This window comes from Hyla sarda, chromosome 5 (assembly GCF_029499605.1).
Source record: "Hyla sarda isolate aHylSar1 chromosome 5, aHylSar1.hap1, whole genome shotgun sequence".
NCBI lineage: Eukaryota > Metazoa > Chordata > Amphibia > Anura > Hylidae > Hyla > Hyla sarda.
The window spans coordinates 23,042,168-23,067,412 of record NC_079193.1 but is presented as its reverse complement, the minus strand read 5'-3'; the positions used below and the strand labels follow the sequence as shown (position 1 = coordinate 23,067,412).

The 25,245-nt window shown below is 44.9% G+C and overlaps 1 protein-coding gene across 2 annotated transcripts in view; it reads left to right on the top strand.

The window, feature by feature from the left end:
* LOC130272948 (probable acyl-CoA dehydrogenase 6) overlaps positions 1-25,245 on the top strand; it is a 106,851-nt gene that overhangs the window by 1,251 nt on the left and 80,355 nt on the right. The window contains exons 1-3 of one of the 2 annotated variants that reach the window (XM_056519000.1): positions 142-296; positions 486-678; positions 15,681-15,801. In XM_056519000.1, coding sequence (XP_056374975.1) covers positions 520-678; positions 15,681-15,801 — 280 coding nt within the window. In that variant the 5' untranslated portion in view covers positions 142-296; positions 486-519. Of the gene's footprint in view, positions 1-141; positions 297-485; positions 679-15,680; positions 15,802-25,245 lie in introns of those variants that run through there. The other variant, XM_056519001.1, reaches the window with a different exon arrangement.

The window sequence follows — 25,245 nt, the reverse complement described above, 5'->3', positions numbered from 1 at the left end:
ACATAACTGGTTCTTCAGGATTGTCAAAAAATCCCATTGACATGAATGGGATATTTTGAAGGCCGTATTAGGGACTTTCAGACGGGAGATCATGACGGAAGATTTTGCAGGGTGACAGTAGTGTGAAAGTGGCCTAAGTTTTCTCACTCCCTCCCCCTCCCTCCCCTGATACAATGGCTTTAGACGAAAACCCAGGGGCCCGGCCTTGTTGTGTGTAGACAGGGGGAGGTTCAGTCACTGAACACTATACAGGAAGTAATGCACGCTGCTCCAAGGAACCTTGTTTGCTGCCTACAGTGAGTGCTACATGCTCAAATTTCACTTTTACTAATACAATTTCTGCTATACTATACTATAATATACTGATATACTGGTGATAACACAACAAAGGCAAATTGCATTGGCCATGTAACCTTTCACTGCACATCTACATATACGGCACTGCTCAATGTGTGATCTACTGACACTGTGTCCTCTGTTTACAGGTCATAGTCCTGGGCACAGATCACGGCTGCAGACATGGCACTAAGACTGTGCTCCTTCCAGCTCCTAAGAAGCAGGCCCGGATCACTGTGCAGGCTCTTCTCACTCACAGGCCCTGCCAGCCAGACGGGGAACCAGGCACTCTGCACCCTGTATACCCCGGAGCACAACGCCATCAGGGAGTCACTGAGAAAGGTACGGGATTAGCCCCAGATAATGTTACCTGGTTACGTTGTTCACACCGGTCGGATTAGCTGCAGAGAAATGTTTACACAGAAAATCCCCAATTGGTAGGAAAATTCACGAACGAGATCTGCCAAAAAAACAAAAAAAAACATAACAATACATTGTAGCCAGAGCAGATTTTAACTTTAATTCAATCCGCAACAATGCTTAACAGAAATTTGGGTCAATTTCATGCAGAAAAATTTGTTAAAATCTCATCCTCTTGATCTGCATCATTTCTGGCCCATGTGAACTTATCCTAAAAACTTTTCTTACAGTTTGTAATATAGCGGTAAAGTAACCGGCTTAGGTCTGGGGTACTTATGCAATGCTAGTTATTTTTTTCTAGTAGTATGGTGATATGATATATTTTTTATAGTATATATATATATATATATATATATATATATATATATATATGACATGTTAACGTAGGTAAGATCATTTTCCATGCCCAATAATACCAAGTATACAAGGAAGAAACGTACTACCACACAATGACTGGATAATACCACCATACTGTACCAAATAAAACCACTATATACAGTCCAGTATTCCCCTATACAGTGCCCATATAGCGGTAGATACCAGCTGTACACAGGATCTGTATACCATACAAGTGATTATATACAGGATCATATAGAGATATATACCTATATTTGTTCATTTTCCCTTTTCTTATCAAACCAGCCCAGACCATCATGCTGATTTCTTTCAGCCGCCAGTTGTCTTTGCAGAATCTTCCAAACAAACATTTTAGGCTGCGCATTTTTCCTGTAGCTTCCCACCCTTTTCACAACCTACACAAATTTCCCATACATAAAGCCCCAACTGGTAATAATGTCCTTTGTGATGTCCCATACAGTATAAAAGTACCCCCTTTTGTGCTCCACACAGTGATATTGTAGAGACCACACTAGTGCCCGTTCAACCAATCACTACCTTTAATTACATTTTAATTACTTATCATCGATGCCCGGACGGGTCACCAATCTGCCAGCGCCAGTCAGAACAGGACGACCTATCCTGGAACAGGAACGTCATCCCATAAACTTGTTGGATCCTACCTGATAGGTACCCAGTGAGGTATCGCTGCTTATATCCAGACCAATTGTGCATGCCCCAGAGCCTTTTCATAATCTCATGAATATTAAGTATAAAAAAGAAGAAACAATCCGACTTGATCCCGAAAGCTTAAATGTATTCTAAAGAAAAAATGGATGCCGTTCAGTGGTAAGAGGATCCTTAGAAGAATATCAAGCATCTGTAAAAAATGAATAGAACAATATACAATTAAAAGCAAAAACTCACTCAGTGGCCCTCATTTACTAAGAGTGTTGTGTAGGTTTCTTTGTGGGTTTTAATTCCTTAAAGTTTATTTTCCACGGTATTTAATAAGGTTTCCCTACATTTTCCACTTTCCCTTCACTTTGCTTTTTTTTACGCATGCTCTGATCTGTAGGGTTTTCCTCAGCTCAAATCCACCATATTTTATGTGGAAACCTTAGTAAATATGTTGGGTTTCTGTGAAAATGTCGGGAACACGCCCCTTTTCTGAGACCACGCCCCCTTTTCCCGGCACCTCAGGACATAAATAATATAATCAGAGCTGCACGTGAGGTAATGTCTAATGCGGTATGTCTTTTTTGTAGCTGGGTGTGTAAATTCACAACCTTTGACAACATATTTACAGCTAACACAAGTACAACATGGAAAACAGCCCTTAGAATTTACTGTTAAAAATCTCTGAGTGGTCTTGGCCTTCACTGAAACATCAGTTTTCACAATACAGTTCCTAAGATTGGGAGCCCTACGATAAGACATCAACGGTGGTAATTTGAAGGCTGCGATTTGAGGGAAACCATCTCTAATAAGGTGCCAATGTTTATGAATAATTTGTGCTATTTTACATGAATGGTTGTTGTAAGTGGTCACTAGTGGAAGTCTCTCTGTTTTAGAAAAATCCTCAATCGCAGGTTTGCACTCTCTCTCTTTAATCCTATGTACATGTCTCTCAATCAATTTCCTCGGATACCCACGTTGACTAAACTGTTTGGACATTTGGTAAGGGCCCTATCCAGCTTATCCTCTGTATCAGTAATTCTTTGAGCACGAAGCATTTGGCTAAAAGGAAGTGAATCAATCATGGCACGCGAATGACAACTCTCATATCGTAAAAGTGTATTGCTATCGGTAGGTTTAGAATATAAATTTTGGGGTCAAACCGCGGTCCATGATTGTTACTGAAACATCCCGAAAATTGACTGTAGAATCTGAGTAAGTCAATGTATAATGTATGTCCGGATCAACCGTATTAAGAAATGAAGGAAATTGTTGTAACTCTGGTTCACCCCTTTCCCAGATGAGGAAGATGTCGTCAATGTATCGCCGCCACCCCAGAACATGTCTGAAGTGGTGGGATACAAAGACGACATCCTCCTCAAGGTGGGCCATAAACATATTTGCGTAGGTGGGGGCTACATTGCTCCCTATGGCCACACCATTGCACTGTATATATATTTTCCAGTACATAAATAACTACTAAAACCCACCTCCTTATATGAGGGGGGGGGGGGTTGTTTGAAGTCCCATGCAAGTCAATTGGACTTCCAGTATATCTCCTGATCCCATTACCTTTAGACTGCAGAGATTGCCCGGGAGTAGGGAGTAAGATCTCTGATCGCGGGGGTCTTGCCACTGGGGACCCCCGTGATTTCGGCTGCAGCACCTCAGACATCCGGTGCATGGAGCAAACTTTGCTCCGTGCCGGATGACTGGAGATGCGGGGCAGAGGCTCGTGATTTCAAGGGCATGCCCTGCTTGTGACGCCATGGCCACGTTCCCTCAATGCAAATCTATGGGAGGGGGCGTAATGGACGTCACGCCCCCTCCCATAGATTTGCATGGAGGGGGCGTGGCTGTGACATCATGAGCGGGGAGTGCCTGTGACGCATGAGCCTCCGGCACTGCACCCGACGCTCTAAGCAAATGCCGGGTGCAGCAGGGAGATCGTGGGGGTCCCCAGTGGCGAGATATAAAGATGGAACATGAGGACGGAATATAAGGATGGGATATGAGGACAGAACATGAGGTCAGGATGTGAGGACGGAACATAAGGGCGAGATATAAAGACAGGAGATGAGGACGGGATGTAAGCACTGGATACGAGGTTGGGATATGCGGTTGGCATATGTGGATGGGATATAAGGTACAGATATGAGGTCGGGATATGAGGACAAGAACAACTACTGTTATGGCCGAGAAGTCATATTTTTCGTACATGGGAAAACTCATTTTATTAAGTTATTTAAAGGGGTACTCCACCCCTAGACATCTTATCCCCTGAGGAAAGGGGATAAGCTGTCTGTTCATGGGACCACAGGGAACCCCCGCGATCTCCTTCACGCCATCCCGGCATTCTGAAATTTAGGATAACTAACAGATTGATGGGCGTCTGATGGGCGTCTGAGAAAAGAAGATATATGTCCGGATGAATGGACTGGCAGCACACTTCTGGGGCCAATGCTCCATTCATTCTTTATAGGGCTTTTGAACATTGGCAAGCGCTGTAATGTTACAAATAATTATTGTACTTAAAGAGTAGAAGATGTTTGGAACAGTAACTAAATAAATGTATTGTAAGCTAAAAATACAAAGGAAATAATAAGGTCAGACTAGATATGACAGGGGGGTCTTGTTCTCTCGGTAAATTTCTATGTTTCTATGAAATCAGCTTTAAAGTTATGGCTGTGTCAGGTCTAGTTAGACCTCTATGCACCCTCCGATCAGTCACATAACCACCTAGTGCATCCATTAACCCCTTAAGGACCGGAGGTTTTTCCGTTTTTGCATTTTCGTTTTTTGCTCCTTGCCTTTAAAAAATCATAACTCTTTCAAATTTACACCTAAAAACCCATATGATGGCTTATTTTTTGCGCCACCAATTCTACTTTGTAATGACGTCAGTCATTTTGCCCAAAAATCTATGGTGAAGCGGGAAAAAAAAATCATTGTGCGACAAAATTGAAAAAAAAACGCTGTTTTGTAACTTTTGGGGGCTTCCGTTTCTACGTAGTACATTTTTTGGTAAAAATGACACCTGATATGTATTCTGTAGGTCCATACGATTAAAATGATACCCTACTTATATAGGTTTGATTTTGTCGGACTTCTGGAAAAAATCATAACTACATGCAGGAAAATTAATACGTTTAAAATTGTCATCTTCTGACCCCTATAACTTTTTATTTTTCCGTGTATGGGGCGGTATGAGTGCTCATTTTTTGCGCCGTGATCTGAAGTTTTTAACGGTACCATTTTTGCATTGATAGGACTTATTGATCACTTTTTATTCATTTTTAAATGATATAAAAAGTGACCAAAAATGCACTATTTTGGACTTTGGAATTTTTTTGCGCGCACGCCATTGACCGAGCGGTTTAATTAATGATATATTTTTATAATTCGGACATTTCCGCACGCGGTGATACCACATATGTTTATTTTTATTTTTATTTACACTGTGTTTTTTTTTTATTGGAAAAGGGGGGTGATTCAAACTTTTAATAGGGGAGGAGTTAAATGATCTTTATTCACTTTTTTTTTTCACTTTTTTTTTGCAGTGTTATAGGTCCCATAGGGACCTATAACACTGCACACACTGATCTCTTACACTGATCATTGTTATCCCATAGGGACCTATAACACTGCACACACTGATCTTCTATGTTGATCACTGGTTTCTCATAAGAAACCAGTGATCAACGATTCTGCCGGATGACTGCTCATGCCTGGATCTCAGGCACTGAGCAGTCATTCGGCGATCGGACAGCGAGGAGGCAGGAAGGGGCCCTCCCGCTGTCCTGTCAGCTGTTCGGGATGCCGCGATTAGCCGCGGCTATCCCGAACAGCCCGACTGAGCTAGCCGGGAACTTTCACTTTCACTTTTAGCCGCGCGGCTCAGCTTTGAGCGCGCGGCTAAAGGGTTAATAGCGCGCGGCGCCGCGATCGGCGCTGCGCGCTATTAGAGGCGGGTCCCGGCTTCACTATGACGCCGGGCCCGCCATGATATGACGCGAGGTTACTGTGTAACCCCGCGTTATATCAGAAGAGCAGGACCAAGGACGTACCGGTACGTCCTTGGTCCTTAAGGGGTTAAAGAGTACTTCTCATGATCTTGTTAAATTGTATAATCTTCCCAGGTCACTGCCCCCATCATGATAAACCACCCCCTGCCTTTATTTTTATTATATTGTTAGTTTTCTACTTTGATATTGCTCTGTATTTCCTGCTCAGTCAGATTCACAGACTGGGAAGGGGTGTTCCCCAGCAGGCGTTACATCATCTAAAGCCATACAGGGGAGAACTTCCTCCCTCACTCTGCTACACACAGCCCAGAGCAGTTCAGTGTGAGATCAGCTATGATTGGCTAAGGCTGCACACATTCGCCCTCAGAACTCCGTGGGGGGAATGTGGCAGCTTTTTTTAAACACAAATAAACCATAGAAAACATCTAAGTACATTAGAAAGAAAGCCGTATGTAAAACCAGAGAGAACTGAAGAGGTCTTCTCTACAGGATTTTGAGCTGACGGTAGTTTGTCTCCATAACAACAGAAAGACTGAGCAGATGAAATCCAACATCGATCCCTCGTCAGTCGCTCGCCCAACATCATCTGCCATCAGAGATATGTCGGGAGGTCACCAAACACATTACATGGACAGCTGATCATGCAAGACACATATGTACTGTGTATGTTCAGCTTGAGACCCATAGAAGACATTAGGAGGGGGGGCGGGGGGGGAATACTTTCTGACTGTAGCATATGCAGCGAGCAGTCTCATGTAAACATGGGATGTTACTTGCAATGCAGGGCGGGGAGGCTTTGAAGTCTATCAGGGACATGGTGATGACATCCATCGGCATATCCTGACTTTCTCTACAGAGGAAATTGTAATCATTGCTGGAGTAATGATTTTCCCGCAGAATACACATCATGCGTTCCGATGGCCATTGTGTTTCTAAATATGAAGGTTCTCCGGTTGGGATGACCGTGGGAGATTTTTCATAGACATCGGTGTCTGAGCATAACAGGGAAAAAATGTAATTTATTTTTACCAAAAATCGTTGCATTAGGCCATAGGAGATAGATAGAGCTATGGTTTAATGCCTTCTTGCTCTTTCTTGCACTGTCTCAGTGCCGGTTCTGTCTTGAGGTAATGACCTGAGAAATCTGAGTCATTTTGGTTGCTCGGCACTTTGGAGAAGACTTTGAAAAGTCTAGTAGGTAGTGATTCCCTAGCAACCAGACTTGTCAGATAACCCGCAAGCAATCAGATCGCTTCTTTCATTTCTAACCAGGCCTCTGCAAAATGAAAAAAAAAAATGCCCATAGCATTTGGTTGCTATGGGCAACTGGGCAAAATTTCCCTATATATACATATATATAATATATATATATATATATATATATATATATATATATATATATATATATATATATATCCCATATCTATCTATTTATCTATCTCATATCTATCTATCTATTTATTTATTTATCTCTCTCATATCTATCTATGTATCTATCTATATCATATCTATCTATCTATCTATCTATTTCGTATCTATTTATATATCTATTTCATATCTATTTATCTCATGTGAATATATATATATATATATATATATCATATCTATCTCATATCTATTTATCTATCTATTTTATATCTATCTATCTTACAGTATATCTATCCTTCCCATATACAGTGGGGCAAAAAACAATTTAGTCAGCCACCAATTGTGCAAGTTCTCCCACTTAAAAAGATGAGAGGCTGTAATTTTCATCATAGGTTATAACCTCAACTATGAGAGACAGAATGAGAAAAAGAATCCATAAAATCACATTGTCTGATGTTTATAGAATTTATTTGCAAATTATGGTGGAAAATAAGTATTTGGTCAATAGCAAAAGTTCATCTCAATACTTTGTTATATACCCTTTGTTGGCAATGACAGAGGTCAAACATTTTCTGTAAGTCTTCACAAGGTTTTCACACATTGCTGATATTTTGGCTCATTCCTCCATGCAGATCTCCTCTAGAGCAGTGATGTTTTGGGGCTGTCGCTGGGCAACACGGACTTTCAACTCCCTCCAAAGGTTTTCTATGGGGTTGAAATCTGGAGACTGGCTAGGCCACTCCAGGATCTTGAAATGCTTCTTACAAAGCCACTTCTTCGTTTACCGGGCAGTGTGTTTGGGATCATTGTCATGCTGAAAGACCCAGCCATGTTTCATCTTCAATGCCCTTGCTGATGGAAGGTTTTCACTCAAAATCTCACGATACATGGGCCCCATTCATTCTTTCCTTTACACAGATCAGTCACCCTGGTCCCTTAGCAGAAAAACAGCCCCAAAGCATAATGTTTCCACCCCCATGCTTCACAGTAGGTAAGGTGTTCTTTGGATGCAACTCAGCATTCTTTCTCCTCCAAACACGACGAGTTGAGATTTTACCAAAAAGTTCTACTTTGGTTTCATCTGACCATATGGCATTCTCCCAATACTTTTCTGGATCATCCAAATGCTCTCTAGCAAACTTCAGAGGGCCCGGACATGTACTGGCTTAAGCAGGGGGACACGTCTGGCACTGCATGATTTGAGTCCCTGTCGCCAAAGTGTGTTACTGATGGTAGCCTTTGTTACTTTGGTCCCAGCTCTCTGCAGGTCATTCACTAGGTCCCCCTGTGTGGTTATGGGATTTTTGTGATCATTTTTACCCCACGGGGTGAGATCTTGCATGGAGCCCCAGATCAAGGGAGATTATCAGTGGTCTAGTATGTCTTTCCTTTTCTAATAATTTCTCCCACAGTTGAGTTCTTCACACCAAACTTCTTGCCTATTGCAGATTGTCTTCCCAGCCTGGTGCAGGTCTACAATTTTGTTTCTGGTGTCCTTTGACAGCTCTTTGGTCTTGGCCATAGTGGAGTTTGGAGTGTGACTGTTTGAGGTTGTGGACAGGCGCAAATTTTGATAGAATTCTTCATCACCTTTTCTATGGTTAATTCTACCATAGAGCATTTTCTACTGTAGAATCAAATTACTAACTGCATTGTTTGTTTTTTTTGCGGAAAAAAAATGTGCAAACGGTATTTTATTGTGCAAATATACACCACCTCGGAGGACACGTACCAAAGTGTCTATTTTGGCACAGTAAGGACTGCTACTCCCATCATGGGACAGACTCTGCCCATGATGGGAGTTGTAGTCCAGGGGCTGAGGTGCAGATCGCAGCAGGTCATTATTCAGAGACCGGCTGCGATCCGCATTTATTAACTGTAAAAGTCGGCGGTACATGCGGCTTCACTGCGCTGCCGCCGACTCCTATATACACTGTGATAATTCATAATCCCCGCTGCCGGGAGACGGGAGCTCTGATTGGTGAAAAGCTATTAACCAATCAGAGCTCCCGTCTCCTGGCGGGGATTATGAATTATAAGAACTGTATATAGGAGTCGGCATGCAGTGCAGTGTAGACTCATGTACCCGCGGCTTGTATAGTTAATAAATGCGGATCGCAGCAGATCTCTGGAGAATGATCTGCGGCACTTACCAAACAGCTGGAGGCACACGGGTTGGCGGCGGCGGTGGCGGGTAAGTGGAGGAGGTGGTGGCAGCATCTGCATCAGAAGCAGCAGTGAAGTTCTTCACTGCTGCTTCTGGTAGTTTCAAAACTACAACTCCCAGCATGCCCAGACAGCCTTTGGCTGTCTGGGCATGCTGGGAGTTGTAGTTTTGCAACATCTGGAGGGCCGCAGTTTGGAGACCACTGTACAGTGGTCTCCAATCTGTGCTCTTCCAGATGGTGCAAAACTACAACTCCCAGCATGCCCATACAGTCCAGGCATGCTGGGAGTTGTATTTCTGTAACATTGGCCCTTCAGATGTTGCCGAACTACAATTCCCAGCATGCCTTGGCAGTCTGGGCATGCTGAGAGTTGTAGTTTTGCAACATCTGGAGAGCTACGGTTTGGACACCACTATGCAGTGGTCTCCAAACTGTTCTCCTCCAGTTGTTGCAAAACTACAACTCTCAGCATGCCCTTTGGCTGTCTGGGCATGCTGGGAGTTGTAGTTTTGCAACACCTGGAGGCACACTGGTTGGGAAACATTGTCTGTTTCCTAACTCAGTGTTTCCCTACCTGTGTGCGTCCAGCTGTTGCAAAACTATAACTCCCAGCATGCACTGACAAACCGTACATGCTGGGAGTTGTAATTTTGCAACAGCTGGAGGTGCATAGGTTGGGAAACACCGAGTTAGGAAACAGACAATGTTTCCCAACCAGTAACAAACCCAGTGTTTTGCAACCAGTGGGCCTCCAGCTGTTGCTTAACTACAGCCCCCCATGATAGGAGTTGTAGTTTAGCAACAATTGGAGGCTCCCTGTTTAGGAACACACTGCATTATGTGCGCTCTTCCCAGGGGAGAGCAAAAAAAAATGTACTAACCTATATTTCTTGTTTTTCTTTTCTTCTCATTTCAGATACGTGAATGCGGAGGACTACGTCAGATTCGATGGACTGTGACGATGACCAGCGTTTTTTTTTTAATTTCAATAAAATGGTTAACGAGGGCTGTGGGGGAGTGATTTTTTTTAAATAAATTTTTTTTCAATGTGTCCGTGTTTTTATAATTGAATTTTCAGGGTTAGTAGTGGAAGCCGTCTTATAGACAGAATCCATTACTATGCCAGGGCTTAGCGTTAAGCCCCAAAAACAGCTGGCACTAACCCCCAATTATTACCCTGGTACCCACCGCCAAAGGGGTGTCGGGAAGAGCCGGTACGAACAGGCCCGGAGCGTCAAAAATGGCGCTCCTGTTTTAGGGGCTAACGCTAAGCCCTGGTGTTACGCCTAGCGCTCCGGGTCCCCGCTCCTCCCCGGAGCGCTCACGGCGTCTTTCTCCCTGCAGCTTCCCGGTCAGTCCCGTTGACCGGGAGCACTGCCCTGTCATGGCCGTTGGGGATGCGATTCGCACAGCGGGACGCGCCCGCTCGCGAATCGCATCCCAGGTCACTTACCCGTTCCCGTCTCCTGCGGTCATGTGCTGGCGCGCGCGGCTCCGCTCTCTAGGGCGCGCGCGCGCCAGCTCCCTGAGACTTAAAGGGCCAGTGCACCAATGATTGGTGCCTGGCCCAATTAGCTTAATTGGTTCCCATCTGTTTCCTGGCTATATCTAGTCTCCTCCCTTGCACTCCCTTGCCGGATCTTGTTGCCCTTGAGCCTAGTGAAAGCGTCTTTGTGTGTTTATACCCTGTGTACCAGAACTTTGCTATCTCCCCTGACTACGAACCTTGCCGCCTGCCCCCGACCTTCTGCTACGTCCGACTTTGCTTCTGCCTACTCCCTTGTACCTCGCCTATCTTCAGCAGCCAGAGAGGTGAGCCGTTGCTAGTGGATACGACCTGGTCACTACCGCCGCAGCAAGACCATCCCGCTTTGCGGCGGGCTCTGGTGAAAACCTGTAGTGTCTTAGAACCAGTCCACTAGCACGGTCCTCGCTATCCCTCTCTGGCACAGAGGATCCACTACCTGCCAGCCGGCATCGTGACAGTAGATCCGGCCATGGATCCCGCTGAAGTTCCTCTGCCTGTTGTCGCCGACCTCCCCACACTGGTCGCCCAGCAAGCCCGACAGATTGCCCAACAAGATCACCAGCTGTCGTACTTGACCACCATGACTCAGCAACTCCAGTCGCAGCTACAGCAGATTCAGTCTCAGCTACAGCAGCAGCAACCATCTCCTCCGCCAGCTCCTGCACCTCTTCCGCAGCGAGTGGCCACTCCTAGCCTCCGCCTGTCTTTGCCGGACAAATTTAATGGGGACTCTAAGTTTTGCCGTGGCTTTCTTTCCCAATGTTCCCTGCATCTGGAGATGATGTCGGATCAGTTTCCTACTGAAAGGTCTAAGGTGGCTTTCGTAGTCAGCCTTCTGTCTGGAAAAGCCCTGTCATGGGCCACACCGCTCTGGGACCGCGATGACCCCGTCACTGCCTCTGTACACTCCTTCTTCTCGGAAATTCGAAGTGTCTTTGAGGAACCTGCCCGAGCCTCTTCTGCTGAGACTGCCCTGCTGAACCTGGTCCAGGGTAATTCCTCCGTTGGCGAGTACGCCATACAATTCCGTACTCTTGCTTCTGAACTATCCTGGAATAATGAGGCTCTCTGCGCGACCTTTAAAAAAGGCCTATCCAGCAACATTAAGGATGTTCTGGCCGCACGAGAGACTCCTGCTAACCTGCATGAACTCATTCATCTAGCCACTCGCATTGACATGCGTTTTTCTGAGAGGCATCAAGAGCTCCGCCAGGAAAAGGACTTAGATCTCTGGACACCTCTCCCACAGTCTCCACTGCAATCTACGCCTAGGCCTCCCGCCGAGGAGGCCATGCAAGTGGATCGGTCTCGCCTGACCCTGGAAGAGAGGAATCGCCGTAAGGAAGAGAATCTTTGTCTGTACTGTGCCAGTACTGAACATTTTTTGGTGGATTGCCCAATCCGTCCTCCACGTCTGGGAAACGCACGCTCGCACTCAGCTCTCGTGGGTGTGGCGTCTCTTGATGCCAAGTCGGCTTCTCCACGTCTCACGGTACCTGTTCGGATTTCCACTTCAGCCAGCTCTCCCCTCTCAGCCGTGGCCTGTCTGGACTCTGGAGCTTCTGGGAATTTTATTCGGGAGTCCTTTGTGAATAAATTCCATATTCCGGTGACCCGTCTTGTCAAGCCACTCCACATTTCCGCGGTCAACGGAGCCAGGTTGGACTGTACTATACGTTTCCGCACGGAGCCCCTTCTTATGAGCATCGGATCTCATCACGAGAGGATTGAACTTTTGGTCCTCCCCAATTTCACCTCGGAAATTCTCCTTGGACTTCCCTGGCTTCAACTTCATTCCCCAACCCTGGATTGGTCCACTGGGGAGATCAAGAGTTGGGGGTCCTCTTGTGCCAAGAACTGTCTAAAACCGGTTCCCAGTAACCCTTGCCGTAACTCTGTGGTTCCTCCTGTATCCGGTCCCCCTAAGGTCATTAAGGACTCTGCCTGCCACAGGAAATGCCCCTCCCCCCCTCCCAGTTCCATCAGGCAAGCCTCTGTGTCCCCTCATGGCCCTCGTCCTGGTGTCACACTGCCCCGTTCCAGGTCTCGCCCTCTGCCCTCCCTCCCCATTCCTACTCCTGCTGTACTGCCTGCCATTGAGGAAACCATCCATTCCTTCCCGGTGTCCTCATCCCAGGGGAGGCAGTCACCGGACAAAAAAAAGGGGAGACCTAAGGGGGGGGGTACTGTTACGCCTAGCGCTCCGGGTCCCCGCTCCTCCCCGGAGCGCTCACGGCGTCTTTCTCCCTGCAGCTTCCCGGTCAGTCCCGTTGACCGGGAGCACTGCCCTGTCATGGCCGTTGGGGATGCGATTCGCACAGCGGGACGCGCCCGCTCGCGAATCGCATCCCAGGTCACTTACCCGTTCCCGTCTCCTGCGGTCATGTGCTGGCGCGCGCGGCTCCGCTCTCTAGGGCGCGCGCGCGCCAGCTCCCTGAGACTTAAAGGGCCAGTGCACCAATGATTGGTGCCTGGCCCAATTAGCTTAATTGGTTCCCATCTGTTTCCTGGCTATATCTAGTCTCCTCCCTTGCACTCCCTTGCCGGATCTTGTTGCCCTTGAGCCTAGTGAAAGCGTCTTTGTGTGTTTATACCCTGTGTACCAGAACTTTGCTATCTCCCCTGACTACGAACCTTGCCGCCTGCCCCCGACCTTCTGCTACGTCCGACTTTGCTTCTGCCTACTCCCTTGTACCTCGCCTATCTTCAGCAGCCAGAGAGGTGAGCCGTTGCTAGTGGATACGACCTGGTCACTACCGCCGCAGCAAGACCATCCCGCTTTGCGGCGGGCTCTGGTGAAAACCTGTAGTGTCTTAGAACCGGTCCACTAGCACGGTCCTCGCTATCCCTCTCTGGCACAGAGGATCCACTACCTGCCAGCCGGCATCGTGACACCTGGCTTAGTAATGGATTCTGTCTACAAGACGCCTTCCACTACTAAGCCTGAAAATTTAATTATAAAAAACACAACACATTGAAAAAAAAAATTATAAAAAAAAACACACTCCCGCAACAGCCCTCGTTAACCCTTTTATTGACATTTTAAAAAAAAATACGCTGTTCATCTTCACAATCCACCAAATCTGACATAGTCCTCCACATTCACGTATCTAAATTTCAAAGAAAAAAAAAGCGAAAAGTTTAGTAAAATTTTTTGTTTCCACACACCAGCAAAAACGCTAGTAAAAAACACAAGAAAAACTGACAAAACACAGGAAAAAGCTGGGACAGTTTTTCTGGCATTTTTGCTGATGGACAAAAAACCTCAATGGAATCCGACCTCAAAGCAATAGAACAAAATCCCTACGTCCACTTTTCCTGTGAGGTAGAGAAGGAGTGTACGGTAGAGCGAGGGGGGGGGGGGGGGCGTTTCTATATTTGCACAAGATTTATCAAAGGAGTGCACAGCCTTAGTAAATTCTGAGCAAGAGTGTACAATAGACAAATAATGATAAATTCCCCCCAATGTGTGTGTATATGTGTGTATGTTCCAGCATCACGTCCAAATGGCTAAAGATATTAACATGAAACTTAGCGCACATTTTACTTATATGTCAACAACAAACATAGGAGAGGTGATTTAACCCTTACTCACCCCATTTGCCAGGGTCTGGGTTTTTGTTTAAAGTCCCATACAAGTCTATGGGAAATATATGTTACTGCATAACTTCCAAACGGCTGGAGATATTTCGATAATACTTGGTCACATGTTACTTATATGTCCACTTAAAATATAGGATAGTTAATTTAACCCTTAATTACCCCCATTTGTGAGGGTCGGGGTTTTCATTCAAAGTCCCATGCAAATCAATGGGAATGTATGTTCCAGCATAACTTCAGTACGGCTGGAGATATTTCAATACCTGGTACACCTATTACGGGTCGGGATATGAGGACAGGATATGAGCTCGGGATAGGAGGTGGAGATAAGAGGTCGAGATAGGAGGATGGGATATGAGGTCGGAATAGGAGGACGGGATAGGAAGTCAGGATAGGAGGTCAGGATAGGAGCACGGGATAGGAGGACGGGATAGGAGGTCGGGATAGGAGGTCGGGATAGGAGGTCAGGATAGGAGGACGGGATAGGAGGACGGGATAGGAGGTCGGGATAGGAGGTCGGGATAGGAGGTAAGGATAGGAGGTCGGGGTATGAGGACGAGATATGGGGTTGGGATATGACAAAGATTAGGAAGGAAAAACCGGGCAACGCCGGATACTCAGCTAGTCAATCTATATATCCCAGGTTTTTTAAGCATTTTACAGTCATACCGTATCCACAGGATAGACCACCAATTCCTTAATGGTGAGGTACCAACAATGGGATACAAACAAGAAAACCCTCATTCGTTTACTGTTAGGATCTTTTGTAGCGATTTAAATTGTTATTGGTCGTACGTCTCCCCTATAAATGGAGAATTAGCAGCCAACAATGATTAAATTAAAGGGCCGCATGTATGATCCCGTAATCTTCCATAGTCCTGGCTACATAATCATCAAGCTGGTTGAAGGCTTTATAAACAATCGTCAATAGGCGAGATCTCTACTGGTTATCATGCAGCCATAACCCCTGAAAGGTCCTTTATACAAAGGTCTGCATAGGAGCTGAATACACTAAACAATACAACCATGGGAAGGCTGCTTTATCACTTCTAAGGACCGTGAATACGTCCAAGCTGCAATTCCAGACACAGCCTATTGACACGAAAGGCGCTGTTTTTGTTTTCTTTTCTGGACAGCAACTTTAAGATTTAAATTGTATATAGATCCTATTTAGTAAGGAAATAATATTAATTTGGTTCCTTTTAAATTCTTAATCAACAGATAATAGACACAGAAATTAACCCCTATGTAGACCAATGGGAAAAAGAAGAACAGTTTCCAGCTCATCATGTGTTCAAAATCCTTGGACAGGCCGGGATGTTGGGAGCAAACAAGCCTATAGGTAAGAAGTCCTAGGAAAACGTATTATATAGTGGTAAAAAAAGACGAATTTATAGATCAACCTTAATAATTATCAACTGGCCCCAATATTATCTATCTATTTATCTATCTATCTATACCGTCAGGCTAATAAATCCATCACTTTTTTTGCACCTTACTTTGGAGTGCTGCGGAATATTTTCTTATTTGTTATCTATCTATCTATTTTATATCTATGTATCTATCCCATACATATCTATTTTATATCTATCTATCTATCTCATATCTATCTATCTATCTGTCTCTCGTATCTATCTATCTATCTAGCTCATATCTATCTATCTCATAGCTATCTATCTATCTGTCTCTCGTATCTATCTATCTATCTAGCTCATATCTATCTATCTATCTAAAAAACCACAAGAAGGTAGCAGCGCTCCTATAAAATGAGGTGTGGCTGGTTGCACATCAGAGCGGAGATCCTTGGTTGCAGGGCTCCAAGTCAAGATACAAAAAAGAAGATCACTGCGGCACTCCAAAATGATGAATAAAGTGGGTAGTGTTTATTCCATCAAGAAACACATGGCATCGCCATGTGTTTCTTGATGGAATAAACACTACTCACTTTATTCATCATTTTGGAGTGCCGCAGTGATCTTCTTTTTTGTATCTATCTATCTCATATCTATTTTATATTTATCTGTCTATCTGTCTACCTGTCTATCTATCTATCCACAAAATGAAGACTGCAGCAGCACACAAATGAGGTGAATCAAGTGGCTGAAACGTAGCCTGGAATAAAACCACTCGATTCACCGCATCTGTGTGCTGCTGCAGTCTTCATTTTGTGGATACCTGGGAGCTCCTGACCTGAGCTATTTTGCCGCTTGCACCAACCATCTTGATTTACTATCTATCTATCTCTGTCCCTTTTTCCTTTTACTTCTTTTCCCCTCTCCATCTCGTTCTCTCTCTTTTTTTTTTCTTTCTTTCTGTCTTTTTCTCTCCATCTTTTCTTTTCCATTTTCCCTCTCTCGTTCTTATTGCAAAGTGTCAGATGTGGTATAGAAGTTGTTTTCTATAACTCTGAGTCCATTTCACTCAGAATTTAATCATCTGACATGATCAGTTTTATTTATGAAGGGTTTTTACTATTATAAACAAGTTCTAAATATATTTATGAGATCCCAGTAATATCTGAAAATCTGATCCCCACCCAGACTTAAGGAATGTTACAGTATAATGTTCTGTGTTATCAAACAGTCCACCTATATTTGAGTGGATACTATATGAGAGTACTGGGGCTGAGTCAGGCCTTGTAGCTTTCATGGAATGTGCATGAAGAAACTTCTATCTGACCGACCACAACACAATGTGCATGATCCCCGTGGGGACGTCGTCCATGTATCGTACAGCCATAAAGTACCATACAGACACAATGGACTGTGGAGAGTGTTCAGCAGAGATGATCGAGATTTTATATGATATGAACCATATGTGACGGAAGGTTTTGTAAAATACAAATCTTCCGGTGAATTTAGAGAAATGTAATTATTTCACTTTCTCTTATTTTACAACTAATAACATGAGCTGTATTCAGCTGCTGATGTAACTGCAAACATATAAACCTGACAAATTCAGGGGCGTTCTACCGCACAGCTGCTACAGGGAGGAAATGCTGAGAGTGCACAAGATTACACGACTAAGAGGATTATACTGAGCGTAATATCATCAGGAGATGACTAACCCAGTTATTACTCAGTCAGTCCAAATCTATCTATCTCATATCTATCTATCTATCTATCTCATATCTATCTATATATCTGTCTATCTACAGAGAAGGATAGAAGCAGCATCTCCAAGGTAGTAAAAATGAGGTGGGTGCACGCAGGTATAGAAACCTGGCTGATGGATTATAGCAAACTAGCAAAGGATAAGTGCAGCAAACCAGATAGTTGAATCCAAAAAATAAAGTTGTTTATTCCATGGTGCAAAAAAAAGTAGTTACAACGTTTCAGTAGCCTCCCACCACCATTTTTAAGTCTCACTGGAAAAAAACACTTTATTTTTTGGATTCAACTATCTGGTGTGCTGCACTTATCCTTTACTATCTATCTATCTATCTATCTATCTATCTCATATCTATCTCTCTATCTATCTATCTATCTCATATCTATCTATCTATCTCATATCTATCTATCTGTGGTTGCCCAGTACGGGAGATGTTACCCCGTATCCTTGCTGTCCTGTCAGGCAGCCTCCTTCAGTGTCCCCGGGGCCCCTTGCACCTGTTTCCCCCCTGTACATATGTTCTGCAGTGTATTGTATTATAAAACGTGTTGTATCTTTAAGAGTTATGTCATGTGACTGTTACCCAGGAGGTACCAGGGACAAGGTGATCCCAAGAGTGACCTATGGGCTCCCTGCTAGTCTCCCCCATAAAAGCCCTGGGTGGAGCTTCTCTCTCTTCTGCTGAGGTCCAGTGCAGTCTTGTCTAGTGTGTGTGTCCTGAGTGTTGGAGGCCTCAAAGTCCAGTCCTGCAGCCACCATCAAGTCAAGTAAGATAAAGTCACAGCTTTATGAGTCAAGTCACGTCAGTCCCTGTCATCTGTCAAGTCAATTTGGTCTGCATTCAATTGTCCAGTCCTACTACAAGTCCCAGCAAGCCCTTAAGGTCTCTTTGTCACTGGTCACCTCCTTGGGCCCTGGCTGAACTGTATAGACTTTACCAACTGTCTACCCTCAGTAAAGCTACCGTTGTCTTATATATACCTTCGGGTGGTTTTAGGCTAAACCTCGACCTGGCGTCACGAACGCAAGGGGTTAATGCCATCTGCCCCTAGGGTAATAACATGTGCCCTCATCACACCCCGCTACCACATATCTATCTATCATTACAAACCTTTAATTCAGGATATTTGATAGTCCAGAATATGGTCCGCACAATTACAATTCAATGTGAAAGTTCACAAAATCCGAGAACTAATTAAACTAAGGAAATATATTACAGTATTATTTTTAGGCTTTTAGCATATACTAGAGCAGTGTTTCCCAACCAGGGTCCTTCCAGCTGTTGCAAGACTACAACTCCCAGCATGCCCGGACAGCCTTCGGCTGTCCGGGCATGCTGGGAGTTGTTGTTTTGCAACAGCTGAAGGCACCCTTGTTTGAAAACAATGTACTAGAGACTTCCTACTTCTGCCCATTAATTTGCATTGAATTAATTAATAACATTCTCTAGATGTCTTTTTGCCTCCTGTACTTCTTCTTATCAGATGTGCCAGAGATGGAAACTACAACATATAGATTTATGTTTTTGACTCTGGATAATTCCTTAGGAATTAGTGCAGCTACATCTGCCTAATGTTAGGACCTCTGACGCCAAGAATTACTCAAGTATCTCCAGACTAAATACCCTATAAACATGAGATAAAATACTGAGCTGCACTGATCACGCGCTACGTCACCACCAGTTCTTTTGAGCCGCACACATAACAAGTATCATGTTTCCTACTTAATAGATGAAAATTGTAAAAATTAGAATCAGGCTTTGGAATTCTGTACAGCAAAAGAACAATTAAAAAAAAACTGCATCATAGGACACACAAGTTTTATAGTATACTTGATACATGACTAATATCATCCAAAGGTTTCACGGGTTGGTTCAACATACACAGACTCCTCTTGGAAATTGTCTTTACCACAGGGTCCCCCACCCGAAAGCAATTTGTCCCCTGTACGTAGAACCCCCTGCAGTTTGCCTCCTGTAGATAGGACTCCCCTGTACATAGTTTGCCCCCACCCCCGTATGCAGTTTGCCCCCTGTAAGTAGTTTCCGCCCCTGTATGCAGTTTGTTCCTGTAGATAGGACCCCCCTTGTATGCAGTTTGCCCCCTGTATGCAGTTTGCCCCCTGTTTGCCCCCTATATACAGTTTGCCCCCTATATGCACTTTGCCCCCTGTTTGCAGTTTGCCTCCTGTATGCAGTTTGCCCCCTGTTTGCCCCCTGTATGCAGTTTGCCCCCTGTATGCAGTTTGCCTCCTGTATGCAGTTGGGCCCCTGTAGGTAGGATCCCCCTGTGGGTAGTTTGTCCCCCTGTATGCAGTTTTGCCCCCCCTAGGAAGCACCCCCCTTGTAGGTAGTTTGCCTCCCATTTTCAGTCCCCCCCCCTGTATGCAGTTTGCCCCACTGTATGCAGATTTCCCCATGTAGGTAGTTTGCCCCCCTCCAGCCCCCCCCCCCCCCTATGCAGTTGGCCTCCTGTAGGTAGTTTACCCCTTGTGGATATTTTGGCCTCCTGTATGCAGTTTGCCTCCTGTAGATAGTTTTCCCCCTGTAGGTAGTTTTCCCCCATGTGGGTAGTTTGCCCCCTGTTAGTAGTGTGGTAGCCCTGTGGGTGTATGTTAGTGGTGGTATGGTATCGATATAGGAGGGGTTAATGATAACCCTATAGTTCGTGACACCAGGCTGAGGGCTAGTATGCTGAGTCAATGCTCCAGCCTATCGCCGCCCTTCCCAGTAACGATAGGTGCATGAAATGACTGAAGGTCCACAAAGAGATTGAACTTGAACTTTGACTGAAGGTCCACAAAGAGATTGAACTTGAACAACTTTACTTAAGTGCTTGCAGTATCCAAGGCACAGTAACAGTCTCATATAAACAGTCCTAATCTTGCTTAGTGACTGGCAGTTGTTTCGGACCTTGAGCTAGTCATACAGTCTCTGAATTTAGGGTAGATATTTGCAGATCCGTCCGGATTTAGGGGTACTATTAGGTCCGGTGATGCTGCAGAGTGTCTGGGGATTGATACACTCTAGACTTAGAATTGTTCAGCCGTCGCCGCAAGGCTCAGGCCTAACTCACTGCGTTAGTTGCTGCGCAGATCCTTCTCTCATGACAGCCCACGAGGTAAGAGAGATCCTTACTGCTTGGCTGCGCAGGAACAAGAGAGAGAAAAGATGGCCGCCGCTCCCTTATATGGGCAGGGGGCGGGGCGAATCCGATTGGTCCGAACATCTGCCATTCACCATTACAGAGAGTAATGGGATTTCTTATATCACAGGGCCTCCAAAGGTCCTTAAGCTTAATACCATAGAGTTCACCTAGTCACATGACCCGCAGGTCCTGCAACGCTATGGCACAGGTAATTAACCATTTATTTTCAGATATATCATTATATTTACATTAACCTTATATAGACCACTGGTCTATTAGTAGAAATAGAGGCGACAAGGGATTAAATAAGTGACAGGGATCCCTACGTCCTAGGGACTCTGGCTATGGGGACCCAAACATACATAGGTACCGTATAGGATGCGGTACTGGGACACCACAGTAGGATCCCCCCATGAATAGTTTGCCCCCTGTGCATGCTGTGAGTTGTAGTTTTATAACAGCTGGAGGCACATTGGTTGGTAGAAACTGGGATAAACATTGCTTTGTGTCCTATCTGTGATTTCTTGCATTTTTGCATTTGCTGATAGATTAAGATGCCATTCATACATTGTTTTCCATGGACCGTGCTGCACCGTGCACACAGCAGAATGCCTGCGGCGGAAATTCCAGACTCTGCAAAAATAATGCACATATCCTTTTTTCTGCAGAATCTGAAAATGCATTGCCGTCTATGGAGGTGGCGCATTGCCTAGTGGTCCTATCGCCAGCATGTTCTGGCTGGAAATTCTGCCATGGTAATGGGGCCTTGGAGTAGGGATTCCACCATTTTAGCCAAATGAAAGCAAAAATCCCATTGTAGATTCTAGGGAGTTTAAAGAGAATCTGATACCCTATTCACCCACACTAAACCCAATAAACTGAGTTATAGTGCAGGTGAACAGCTTTACAAAGAGGGTTCACTTATTTAAATCTGTTCAGTATATGCAGAGTTCAGGCACTGTAATCTTCAGCTGCATTGCGCTCTAGCGCACAATGGAGGCAGGGAGCCAGCTCACCAAGTTCCCCTGCCACCTCCATATTGTCCTTCCGCACCGCCCCCGTCAAAAATATGCTAATGAAGGTCATGGATGAGTGCACAGAGAGCATTTTAATGAAGTGGGTGGGGTGGACAGAGAATAGAGAGGAGGCAGGGGAGTTGGGTGAGCCGGCTCCCTGCCTCCAATGCTGGAGCTTAATGCAGCTGAAGATTACAGTGCCAGAACTCTGGATATACTGAACGGATTTAAGTAAGTGACCCCTCTTTGTAAAGCTGTTCACCCGCACTATTTGGTTTAGTGCGGGTGAATAAGGTGTCTGATTCTCTTCAACAAAATAAACTTTCCTCCATAAACTCCATTGTTTTTTGCTTACACAGTAATTTGTCTGGAAATGATTGATGTTCTTCGTCTCCATCCCACACAACAGCCTAGAGGTGTTCTACATAAATACTTCATCTCATCTCGGGGAACTTTTAAGAACTCCTGTAGCGTCTTCTAAAAAACTTAGTGTCAGGAAAATTGATGTACAAAAAACTAAGGCCGCCCCCACAGGCTGCACCTCATCGCATTTTTCTTGTTTTATATACAAAATGACTAGTTTTATATAAAGGGACTTTTATTTTCCTTGAGAATTCCTTTAAAGGGGATACAGTTTTCAAGAATATTTATGTATAAACAGGCCAAAGATTGGGTCAGCCGGATCTATATTGTCTGCATGTTAGATATCTCACTACCAATCTGTGGTCGCCACGTGGTGTTAGTAGATTTACCTGATCACTTTGTGACGCCAGGGCACCGTTACCCTTTACACCGTCTGAAGTTGGAGACAACTTCTCCTGGGCCAGACACGATGAGCAAATAAACACACCGGTGTCAGGTTACGGATAACTATCTTTACTGAGCAGATGCAAATGGAATTGCATAGACAGCTGGTCTTTGTTGCAGCATAACCCCTTGGGAGCCCTGTTGCTGTTATGAGACTTATAGTAGTTGAATGAATGAATTCTTGTTGCTAGGGTCCTGCCAATTTACTGTAGCTTTCACCGCAGGGGCATGAATCTCCTACACAAGTATTTTCTTGCAGGATGACCAGGGTAGAGATTATAGTAGAAGTAGGCCTCTCCTCAGAGCACACGACACGCAGCACACCTGAGCTAGCTGTTGCTCAGGAGCCACACTAGGGTGAAACTAACAGCGGACTGACTAACTCCTCCCCTGCACCTCACTATACACGGGAGACTTTGGGGTTCTCATTGGCAGGCAGGGTCACATGGGGTTCACTGCAGGGTCTCATGAGTAACACTGTTAAAGGCACAATTAATATAACAGAGGGCCCAACACCTAGTGCTTCCAAGCTACCCGAGACAGTCCAAAGCCACGGGACAGCCTCTGGTGCTGGGTCACCACATACCAGCAGAATACAGACGGGAGGGAGTGAGGTTAAAGGAATTATCTACCCTAGAAATCTTATCCCCTATCCTAGCGGCCAGACCCCTGCGATCTCTGGCTCAGCCCCCAGTCATCTGGTGACGTCACAAACACAGAAACTCCAAGCTTCCATGTTCAGAATGCTGCAGTGTCGGCCCGGAGATCATGGAGGGTCCCATCGGCCGGACTCCCACTATCAGACATCTTATCCCCTTTCCTTTGGATAGGGGATAAGATGTCTAGGGGCAGATTACTGCATTAAAAGAAGCGCCACATCATCCATATTCACCAATTCTAGTCCTACATGTCTAGTCCTGCTTTATTCCAGCAAAGCTGCATCTGTGCATTTTATAACTGTAACTGGGTCATGTGATCACCAGTCTGACCCACAGAAAATCAGTGTTTAATGTGTCAGTGTTTAGTGTTCGGAGATGTGCAGCGCCCCTTCAGGATATTTTTTTCCATTTCTTCGCATTTATAGATAGTGGCACATTTTTGTAATCTCACTGGGTTGTCTTATCTGGACTTGGCTCATCCATGAATTAGACGGTCAGCCTTTTATAAGGCTATAATATATTGTAAACAATATTCACCCTACTGGAAAATGTATCAGACGTGACAGCTGCTCTCCTTGATGCCATCTTATTGCCAGGGGTCTCTGAAGCCAAAAAGTTGGTCAGCGCGTTTCCTATGAATACTGGGCACCATGTGTAGACTTTATTGACCTATCCGTCCTCGCTCCTGTTCCCTGTCCCGACACTATTATGATGACCAGCTCTGCTCGTACCAATAGGATGTGGGGCAGATGGGCCAATCAGGAGACGGGAGCACAGGGTCAGTGGCGTCAGTGGCGATTCTCTACTCCTGAATGGTGAGACATTCAAACAGGCATCTGCTGGCCACAGATGCCTGTGATTGTGGTTCCTTACCCTTGCACAAATTCTATCCCTAGTTATATTACAGTTTCCTGACCTCTTGTTAGTTCCCTGACCTTCTGCCTGCCGATTCGGACCTGACTCAGTTTCTCCTGGTTTGACCTGTGCATGTTTTTGCTACCGATTCTGTGCTTCATAGTCCTTCTGGTTCTTACCCTCAGACGTTTCCTGGTTATCCCATTTTGTGTTATGACTCTGTCCATGTGGTATTGACCTGGCTTGTCCAACCATCCACTTGAGTGTAGGGGCCTTCAGTTTTCAGGTTAAAGTGTAACTCCAGCATTGGTCTCTACTTTCTTGCATGAGCCCATGGAACTTGCTGAGCATCATACGATTACCTCTTCTTTGCCTAGGGATTGTGGAAGTAACATTTTTCCTGCCCTAGACCACCAGGGATGAAGATCGTAACCTTTTCTGGGCCCTTGACCACTAGGGATCATGGTGGTAACCTCTTTTCTGCCCCAGGCCACCAGGGATCGTGGCAGTAACCTCTTCTGGGCCCTAGACCACCAGGGTTCATGACGGTAACGTCTTTCAGGCCCTTGACCCCCAGGGATCATAGCAGTAACATCTCATCTGCCCTAGACCACCAGGGTTAGTTTCAGTAACCTCTTTCCAACTAGTGTTGTTCGCGAATATTCGCAATTCGAATTTTATTCGTGAATCTCGCATATTTGCGAATTCACGAATATTCGCAAATATAGCACTATATATTCGCAATTACAAATATTCGTTTTTATTTATTTTTTATATATTTTTTTTCTTCACAGTACACATCACAGTGATCATCCCTCTCTGCTTCCAGCTTGTGTGGTGTAAAGAAGGCTGTAATACTACTGTGTGAGACTGGCGTGCAAATTTTCGCGTAGGCAAATTTTCGCATATGCTAATTTTCACATATGCTAATTTTCTCATATGCGAAAATTCACGCGAATATTACGAATATGCGAATTTAGCGAATATATGACGAATATTCGTCCATATATTCGGGAAATATCGCGAATTCGAATATGGCCTATGCCGCTCAACACTATTTCTAACTCTAGACCACCACGGATAATACATTGACTTCTTAACTGCATTGGGCATGTAGTATGTAGTACAGAGTTTTCCAAACAGTGTGTCTCCAGATGTTGCAGCCTTTGGCTGTCCGGGCATGCTGGGAGTT